General features: G+C 46.3%; 1 protein-coding gene across 1 annotated transcript in view; it reads right to left on the reverse strand.

Moving 5' to 3' along the window:
• Nucleotides 1-5,635, reverse strand: part of LOC310784880 (serine/threonine-protein kinase SBK2-like) — a gene marked incomplete at both ends in the record, with an annotated part of 21,557 nt that extends 15,922 nt beyond the window's left edge. Inside the window, 4 exons of the mRNA XM_083645914.1 lie at nt 1,771-1,896; nt 2,135-2,308; nt 3,782-3,939; nt 5,587-5,635. Of these exons, the coding sequence (XP_083502040.1) occupies nt 1,771-1,896; nt 2,135-2,308; nt 3,782-3,939; nt 5,587-5,635 (507 nt within the window). The remainder of the gene's footprint in view (nt 1-1,770; nt 1,897-2,134; nt 2,309-3,781; nt 3,940-5,586) is intronic.
• Between the last annotated feature and the right edge of the window lie 5,088 nt (nt 5,636-10,723).

A 10,723-nucleotide genomic window follows, 5' to 3' on the forward strand; every position in this document is an offset into this window, starting at 1 on the left:
TGTCTGTGTGTGTGTCTGTCTGTCTGTCTGTGTGTCTGTCTATCTGTCTGTCTGTCTGTATGTCTGTCTGTCTTTCACTTCAGTACACTCATTCCACGGAGGAACACTGCGTTGTAGTCTACATTCTCTTCTAGGTCACAGACTATTTGGTGGGCACATGTATCCAAAGTGCTTCACAGTATTGCTTGGCATTTATAGTGACGACATTTCTTCGAGGCAGAGAGAGAAATAATCACACTGGTTGAGTTAAACCACAAAACCCAAAATGTGTCAATGGACGTCCTCCTCCAGACACTGAGCTCGCTGAAAGGTCCCAGGTTCAATTCCCACAACAGCCAATGTGTGTGTCCTGTCCATCAACATGCAAACGTCTGTCCAAGTGTGTCTGAGTAGCACACTGAAAACCTCACAGTCACTCACTTGTCAGCGGCTCTAAGAGCATCAGACAGACTGTCTTCACTACCACACCATCTTTAAGCTCACATCACACTCACATCTCTTTTTTTGTTAAATATTTTATTGCAAAACGTACAAAAACATAAATAGTAGACCTACTGTAGTATGACAATAGTTTATTACTAATATTATTATTATTAAATATTCCATGATGCAATGTCTATAGGAGGAATCAGCATGTTTGTACACAAACGGATTGGTTATACTTCCGGGTGCAACTGCGTCTGCCGCTGGTTTTAAACAGCAGTTCATGGTGAACGCTAACTGCTCCTTCATACTTTAAGCTAGACACTCCACACTTAACTGAAAGTTTAAGTCACTTTTAGGACTCTATCACGTGACCTTAATTCAGCTTTAATTTAATTTAATTTTGTGCTGTTTGAGAAATCGCAGTTTATGTTTCATACTTTGTTTTTAACCTTTATACTATGGAGCCAGGAACTCAATCTAGCAGGCTGTACTTCTTTTTGACTAGATTCACACATTTTAAAACCGCGACAGTTCACACAACTTTAACACAACATATTATATATATATATATTATATATATTACTATACCTCGAATCCTTTCGCTACTTCTGCTCGCACTCACAATGTCGAAATATAAGCGATGTATCGTTTTTGAGATATGAACGTTTGTTTGGTACAGCTGTTCAGCTTCATTTCTGCTACAGTAGCACCCGGAAGTACTTTGTTGTTGTTGTTGTGATGTCACGCTGATTCGTCCTATAGGGGGGGAAGAATGTGAGATGCCTGCATCTCAAACTAAACACTCTTAGAAATAAGAAACAATATAATAAATAACACATACTGTAAGCTACATTATATTAAAAACCAACAGTAGAAAAATATTGTTACTGGCTCCAACGGCTCCATTTCACATCTCATTTAGCTCGCACGTCTTGTAAACAGAAGAACATCGTCGCTGTAAAAAGGCACGGTGACGCCTGCTGGACATGTAAACATTCTCAAAAAGCAGCAAAATCCAGCTCACAGGAACCTCAGCACGCTGCGTTATGACGGGCTAACACGTCCGCAGCATGCCCACAAGCACACATTCTTCGGACAAAAATATCGTTCAAGTAACAATGAAAAGAATTCAAATACAACGTTTAAAAAAAACAATAAATACAGTGGAAAAAATGAAGACGATGTGCATCATTGCTATCTGCCATGGTTTTGTGACATCGGAAACCTATAAACACGTTTTCAAAATAAGTTAACAGTGCTTTTGGGGGAAGACTTTTAGCAGTTTGCACCTTGGTTATGGAATATCTACTGAGGGCAGAAGTGTTTGTGAAGGTGCGTTAACACTCTCTTTGAGAAGGCACAGAAGGTCTGTAACCGCGCAGAGATCTCCACGGAGTAGCGGGCCGCCTCGAAGGACGTGGAGAGGACAGGCAGCGAGGGGGAGACGGCCTGGGGGAGAGCCTGGTTCATCTGGAAAACACACAAAAGGGTTCTTTCAAGACAAGAGTGCTATTATCACGAGAGCACTGTACAATCTAAGGGTGCTGCCACATTAAGGGGGTATATAGTTCTGTTCATTAAAAGTTAAGCCAATGTGGAATTGCATTCTATCGAAAAGGCCAGGAGGAGGCGACTCTACCGGCTGCAAGAAAGAACACAAGGTTGTGTTTCTTGTGTTTCCTTTGATATAAAGCCTTCCTATATATACCTGCAGGAGAGCAGCTCTGGTGAGGTTGGACAGCTTCAGCAGCTGGACTCTGCTGCCCTCCAGTGTCCGGGAGGAGAGCGGCAGGCTGACGTTCTCTCTGGCCACTTTCAACCAATCGACATGCAGCTTGAAGGCCTGAATGCCCAAATATAGCTGCGAGAGAGACTCATTGAGCTGTGGAGAGATTAAGATAGAAAGATACAGTGAGACTGGAGGAAGAAGAGGGTGAATGTTGAATTTTCCTGCTTCTATCACAACATATTGTGGGCGGGGCGGGGGGACTTTGATTCTACTGTAAGAGAGACGTACCGCTATAGAGTTGAAATGATCAGCGGTCTGATTCATCACGGGAAGATGTTGCAGTCTGTGTTCGTCGGTCTGTATGGTCCTGAGGTCACTGTCTGTCTGTTGGTTTTGAAACACAAGACAAGGCCACTGGTGAGCTAAATCAACATTTACAGTAAATAGCACGTCTGTTAGTCTATCTGCTGCTCCTTTTCTGTTTCCTCAAATGAACGGACTTCATGTAAAGTAAACGCATAACACGACCTACAGTAACCTGCAGGCTCAGTCCAAAGATCAATACCAGACAGTAACACAGTGGTTCTCAACCTTTTTGAGTGGCGACCCCCGAAAAACTTTAGGCTGGGGTTCGTGAACCCCCCCCCAGCGCCCCCCACCCCCACCCCTTCCGGCCACTACCCAACCCAACGACAGTGTGCACACATTCACACACTGAAGTCGTTTTCATATAGCTTTATAATAGCTTTATAATCATTCATTGGTATGGGAGATTTAATCATCAATGGAGAAAAATCATGATATTTTTTTCTTTTTTGACAATCATCCTGTGACCCCCCCTCCCCCCAAAATAATCTTGTGACCTCCTGAGGGGTCCTGACCCCTAGGTTGAGAACCACTGCCATAACGCACTGACATACCCATAAGGAAGAGAGAGACATATATGCACATATATGCAATATTATGTGCTCATATGAGCATACATGCTGACGTATGTAAGTAAAGTCTTATATTAACTGTATAATATATGTATGTCGTGTTAAAGTTGTGTGACCTGTCACAGTTTTTAAAATGAAGTGAATTTAGTAAACAACACAGCCGGCTAGAGTGAGACACTCAAGGCATGGCTGCATAGGGCCCCATTATAAGTACAGCCATTTGTTTACTAACGCTGATCCCTTGTATAGTACATTATAGTACATATGACAATGGGCTAGGCTAGCAAGCTAGATGTTAGCTAATAAGCCCACTGCCTGCTGCAGCTGCTGTAACATTCATTGGGCTCAAAGCAGCGCGGTTGTTGATATCTCAGCAATAACGTAGCTTGCAGCTAAGCTAACGTTACGGACAACAGCGGTGTCGCTGCAGTGCGATAACCTATTAGCCTCCCTTTGCTTCTTATCACTGTAAGTTCATAGCGCAGAATCAGATGATGTGCAACTATACTGCAGGCAGGCGCTCATAGAACATTTGAACTAGAACACCAACCGTTACACAGGTATAAATCCTGACCGGAGGTAGGTTTTAAGGATGCCAGGTCTACACTATGTCCCTATTATAGACTGAGTACATACAGTTTACATAATATTGCTAATGTGCTGATGTGCGTTGTGCTGTGAAGCTCACCAGGCCGTGGAGTGTCTTGGAAAAGTGTTTCAAACTCTCCAGACTGTGGATCGAGGGGCTGAGCCAGGGCGGGCAGCGAGTGGGACGACACGCCGAGAGGACCAGCAGCTGGACCAGCAGCAGCAGGTGGAGGAGAGCACGGGTGGAGGCGGGAAACACTGAGAAGGTAAGAGACAGAGCGTGAGTTGCATTCAATTGTGTTGTATCGTCAATATTATCAGACACAAAAAAGCAATACTGTAGAACTTCATTGTCCCGCTATTGCTGAGAATCAGGTTTCTATTTCAATAGAGGTTTCGCAGTTGCATCGCCATCATGGAGGTTAGCATGCTATTGCTGCCTGCTATTAGATACGTTAGCAAGTGTGCTAATCAGACTATAGGGCTGGACAATAATTCAATGTTATCGTTCATCGTTTATCGTATTTCTGTGGGATTATATTTTGGATGATATGGTGATTTTGGGATCTCGAGAGACGCACAATTCTGCCGTCTGAACTGATGTACTGATGATGATGTACATGAGAAACTCTGAAAAAATAAAGTAGGAATAGTATGTGAACATTTCAATTTAGTTTGACATCATCACCAAAACATTACCATGGATTCAAGATGATTCATGAACATTAATTTGATTATTTAACATGCCAGCCAGACAGACAGACAGACACACACACACGCACGCACGCACGCACGCACGCACGCACGCACGCACGCACACACACACACACACACACACACACACAGATAGACAGACAGACAGACAGACACACAGACACACAGACAGACAGCAGACAGGTAGACCGACAGACAGACAGACAGACAGACAGACACACACACACACACACACACACACACACACACACACAGACAGACAGACAGTGTGGTAGTCTGATGTGAAGCACATGGATATGTGACACATAGTCAGAGCCTGAGGCATGCGACTGATCCGTATGACATCAGCATAGGGACATGTTACATCATTGGCCTGAGACAACTGTTGTAATGCTAAAGACATCAGAATAGGGACATGTGACATGATGACATCATTGGCCTGAGACAGCTGTGGTAATGCTAAAGAGCCGCAGCAGTTTGGCTGAGTCAGCGTTAGCATGGAGAACAACACGTTAGCATGGAGAACAGCAGGAGAGGGAGAAGAAAGAGAAAGGACGACTGGATGGCTGTTTGATGAGAAGCCTGGATTCAGTCAGAACATCAAGAGAAGCAGAAACTGTGAGCGGAACGTGTTCAAAACAAGCAGCAGAAGCACAGATACCAACACAACACGCGCAACGTGCTCTGTTATTAGACTATTTTGTGCATGTGCTTATTCAACATCGCTGTCGGCTCATAATATTGGTATCAGGTACAGTTTATCATCTAGGATAGATATGAACAGTCCCCCCCAGAAAACAAAACAAAAAAACAAAAAACTGATATGAGCAGCAAATCAGAAATCCCTCTTCCTTTACTGTTACCGCTTTTAACTGTGTGTGTGCGTGTGTGTGTGTGTGTGTGTGTGTGTGTGTGTGTGTGTGTGTGTGTGTGCGTGCGTGCGTGTGTGTGTGTGTTTGTGTGCGCCTGCGTGTGTGCGTGTAGGGGGGGATGCAGTTCTATGCACGTACATAGAAGTCATCATATCATGATGGGAAACTTATTCAGGTCAGTCAAAGGTCGCTGTATTTGCGCAACATATTCCATAGCTGAAAAACAACGTGTGCTGGAAAGTTTACACTGTCCTTTGAAAGTGTTTGAAATCTATTTAGACCCCTCCCCCCCCCCTCCCTCCCCCAATTGACAACATACGCATGACCCTGACGGCCCCATATGTCCTGATGGAGGAAACTCCACCCATCTGGTACTCCAACCGAATTAAGCCATTGATACCTGATGCAGCATTTGTGTGTGTATCCCTTTAAGACCGCGAACCGCGGCACACGGTTCGCGGTCTTAAAGGGATATACACACACAAATGAGGGATATACACGCAAATGCTGCATCAGGTCAGGTATCAATGGGTTAAATCAAACACCGAGAATGATTTGCACTGCACTGTCTAATCCGAGTCTGCTTTGTGTGTCTGCGTGTGAGTGAGTGTGTGTGTGTGTGTGTGTGTGTGTGTGCGCGTGGAGGAAATGCATTGATGCACAGACATAAGACATCATAGGACATCATGTGATTTCTTTCTTTTTTTATCACGTTTTTCCCCCCCCCCCATTTTCTCCCCCCAGTTGTACTTGACTAATTCCCTGCTGGGCTGTCCCGGTCGTTACACCACCCCCTCTGCCGATCTGACAGGGAGGAGTTTCATCCGCATGCAGGACAGAGCTAGCGCATGGGAGGGCCACGCTATTCCCCCCAGTTCCCCTCCCCCCTGAACAGCAGGCCGGACCGCCCAGAGGAGACACTAGTGCATGCAGCGACCAGAACACATACCCTTAAATCGGGCTTTGGACACGGACAATCGTGCCTGTATGGACGCCCAATCAAGCCGGAGGTAACACAGGGGCTCGAACCTGCGACCCTCGTGTTGCTAGGCAGGGATTGTACCGCTACACCACCCCGGATGCCCCCATGTCATAGGATTTGTATGATATTTGAAGTGTCATGATTGCACAGCAGGAGAGTTGTGTAAAGTCATCGCTCAGCATACAGTACATCACGGCCAGCTCCATTACAGAGTCCAAAGGATTCTGAGTCAGTGTTGTTGTGACTACCTTGAATTCTGAGTCAGTGTTGTTGTGACTACCTTTAAAGGGGAAATCCACTGTCAAACGTTTAAACTAGCTGCTAGCAATGTAGCGTGCATTCCTGGGCCTGTGTAGGAGGAAAACGCCAGGAAAAGGTCCGGGTCAAAGAGCGACAAATCCATTGTAGAAGGGGAGAGGGACCAGTTCCTCCACCCACAGCCACAGGAGCAGCAGAGGGACTCGTTTCTCCGCCCACAGGAGCAGCAGAGGGACCAGTTTCTCCGCCCACAGGAGCAGGAGAGGGACTAGTTTCTCCGCCCACAGGAGCAGGAGAGGGACTAGTTTCTCCGCCCACAGGAGCAGCAGAGGGACTAGTTTCTCCACCCACAGGAGCAGCAGAGGGACTAGTTTCTCCACCCACAGGAGCAGGAGAGGGACTCGTTTCTCCACCCACAGGAGCAGCAGAGGGACTAGTTTCTCCACCCACAGGAGCAGCAGAGGGACTAGTTTCTCCACCCACAGGAGCAGGAGAGGGACTCGTTTCTCCACCCACAGGAGCAGCAGAGGGACTAGTTTCTCCACCCACAGGAGCAGCAGAGGGACTAGTTTCTCCGGTTATTTGGGTTATTGGGTTTATTCATATAAAGTGTTGAACACCTTTCATTCGTCGGGGGGGGGGGGGGGGGGGGGGTGAAGCGTTTTGGACCAATCACAATGGAAGACATAGCTGCCTCTTAAAGTTTTGAGAGGAAAACACTCAAGCTGCCATCTGCTGTTTGTTAGTGATGGAATCATGGCTCTTTGAAGGGAGCTGGATCGTATATGGCTCCCTTCCTTTCTGGGAGCCAATCAAAATAGTGGCTCATTGTTTTCTTTCTTTTTTTCATATATATATATATATATATATTTTAGGGGGTAATGATATGGAAAGATTTAATCCGATTCAATCTTAGACATCCCACCAATAATCGGCCTATGAATAGGCCTAATTTAATTGAGCACACTGAATGACTTGCATTGCCAGACGTAGTGTCAATGATCTGCATTGTGAACATGACACAAGGGGCGACGCACGTCCATCTGCTTAGTCAGCGAATTCACTACGTCTGTATGAAATGTGTTGTGTCAATATGTGACAAAGTGGGTGAGAACACACCATTTGTCCCCGTTGCACATCACCTCTCAATCTTCATCAATCAATTAGTCTTACTTGCATCACCTGCATTCAGTCAGTCAATCATTTTCAGTAGTGAGGTCACTGGTAAGACCAAGTGTGTGGGGGGGTAGGAAAATAAATCTCAGTGATCTATCAATGTTTGTGACCTGTTTAGGTAAAGCTTGCAAACCTATGTTTAATGGTGAGCTGTGTTTAAGTATTTATATGTGGAATTGTGTGACAACTTGTAACTTTGATACTTACCTGTTTCAGAAGATGAATGGACTTCACCTGCACCAGTACAATGGTTTAGACAGGAGGGGCTCTTGGTGATTGAAGGGGTGGCTATATAAGCAGTTGCTTTTGGGCTGCTGGGGAGAGAGATCAGCATGTAGCTGTGTGCATGTGATGGTAATTTAAGTTATGTTATTATGAGTTGAGTTTTGTTTAGTTAAGTCAAGTTAATTGTTTATTTGGAATTTTCTATTTTTTGTACTTATTTTTGGATCGCCTGCACATTGTGAATAAATCTCATTTTTGCTAAAACCTGGACAAGCCTCTGAGTCTGCCTCCTACTATTGCATGCCACTGGTCAGGCTTCCTAACATTTGGTGGCAGTGGTGGGATCCAGGCCAGTAGGAGGCAGTGAAAGATGGCAACCAGACAGAAGAAAGTTCCAGTAATTGAGTCTTTACAAGAAGCACCCCAAGATGACCAGCTGGGGGCAGCAGGTGGTCCACCCCAGGAGCAACCGAGTTTGGCTGAGGTGACTGGCCTTCTGCAAAGCCTGATGCAACAGCAGGCTGACCGTGATGCCAATGCTGTCCAGGAACACAGCCGACAGGAGGACCGGTGGAGACGAATGCAGCATCAGTTCACTCAGCTCCAACATGAGGTACAAAAGGGCCGCCAACATCAGCAGCAAGTGGAAGGTTCAGCAGCCACATTCAACCCCAACATACAGCCTGCAGCTGCGTCACCTCCCAACACAGTAGACCGGCTTGAGGCTGAGTCATCGCAGTCGGCTAATGCAGGACAGAACTCCAGTCTGGTGAGGTTTCCTGGCTGGAAAAGCCCTAAAATGCAGCCCTACAATGAAGGTGAGGACATTGAAAATTATTTAATCACCTTTGAAAGAATTGCTCATGCCTGTCAGTGGCTTCAGGAAGAGTGGGCTCTTCACCTAGCTCCACTGCTAACTGGTAAAGCTCGTTCTGCATATGTGGCGATGGACATTGATGACACCATGGACTATGTTAAAGTGAAGTGTGCTGTTTTACAGAAATTTGAAATCAGTGCGGAGACATATCGAGTGAGGTTCCGTTCCAGTGTGCCAGGAGAAGAGGAGAAACCTAGAGAGCTGCAGGTCCGCCTGAAGGACTTGTATGACAAGTGGATGTCTCCCAAAGCAAAGACAAAGGAGCAAATTGGAGACGCCATCATCTTGGAACAGTTTCTCAGAGTCCTAAATCCTGAGCTGCGCACATGGATCAAAGAGCGGAACCCAGAGACCTCCAAAGAAGCAGCAGAGCTAGCTGAAGCTTTCCTGGCCGCACGCCGTCCATCAATAGAATACCTCCCATTAAAGTCCCGCCCACCCATACCATCGGGTAAGCCTACTGGTGGGAATGAGTTTAAATCCAGAAACCCAAGATATAGTTTCTTCCCCTCCAATTCAGCTGAACCTAGAGCATGTCATTCATGTGGTCAGATAGGCCATTTAATGGCAGAGTGTCCTAACGTATATGGTAGTAAAAGCTACAGGTGTTTTGCTCCCCAGTTACCGGCCAGTGAGCTAAAGAATGCTGGCCCAAGATATCGACGTGAGGAGCTTACAGTAGGAGTGTTTATTGAAGATAGACCCTGTGTAGCTCTTCTGGATTCAGGAAGTAATCGTACCCTAGTCAGACACGACAGTCTCCCTAGGGATGTCATTTTTTGTGGAGGGACAGTTGAGGTTCTCTGCATTCACGGTGACAAGGTACCATACCCTATAGCTAAGGTTGCTATCCAGGTCGAAGGTCAGCACTACTGGCTTTCAGTAGGGGTAATTGAGCAACTGCCCTATCAGGTTGTGTTAGGCTGTGATTTCCCCATCCTGGCTGAGTTGATAACCAAGCAGTCCCACGAGGCTAGGGCTAGCTACCCCAGTGATGGTTTTCTAGCTGTCACAAGGTCCAAAAGCAAGCAGGAACAAGCTAGCTCAACAGTGGGGTGGGAGGAGTTACCTTTTGCTAATGAGGAAGTGCCTGGTGTTGAGCACACCAGACAGCTTAAGAAAAGGAAAAGCAGGAGACAGAGGAGACAGGACAGAGTGAGGGGTACACAAGTAGCTGAGCATGTGTCAGAGCCCCTAGAGCCCAACCTTTTTGCCATTTCTAGCAATGTTGCTACACTACAGAGAGAGGACCCCACCCTTACAGCTTTGTTTTCTAGATGTGTGCCAGAGACAACCCAAGTGACAGGTAGAGGAGAGGAGGTATTTGTGGTCAAGGGAGACAAGTTGTATCGCCGTAGCCGGATTGGTGATCGGCTAGTCATTCCCCAGAGTTTGAGGCCCACAATCCTTAACCTAAGCCATTCCATCCCTTGGGCAGGACATTTGGGACAGGCAAAAACATTTGCTAGAATGGTTCCCCGGTTCTATTGGCCCCAGCAGTATTCTGACACTGTCAAGTATTGTCAGTCATGTCCACAGTGTCAGTTGACAGTGCCAGGCAGGAGAGGAGATAGGGCTCCCCTCATTAACATGCCCATTATTGATACACCCTTTTCCCGCATTGCCATGGACATTGTGGGCCCACTAGAAAGGAGCAGTGCAGGCCACAAGTACATACTGGTGGTCTGTGACTATGCCACAAGATATCCTGAAGCCTTCCCCTTGAAGAAAATCAAGGCCCGCCAGATTGTGAACTGCCTCATTCAGTTGTTCTCCAGAGTTGGAATTCCAAGGGAGATCATCACCGATCAAGGCACCAACTTTACATCAAACCTGCTGAAAGAGGTGTACAGCATGCTGGGAATTAAGGGTGTGAAAACTAGTCCCTACCATCCACAAACAGATGGCCTCGTTGAGCGATTTAATAAAACCCTCAAG

The sequence above is a fragment of the Poromitra crassiceps genome, assembly GCF_964638095.1.
Source record: "Poromitra crassiceps genome assembly, chromosome: 11".
Lineage (NCBI taxonomy): Eukaryota > Metazoa > Chordata > Actinopteri > Beryciformes > Melamphaidae > Poromitra > Poromitra crassiceps.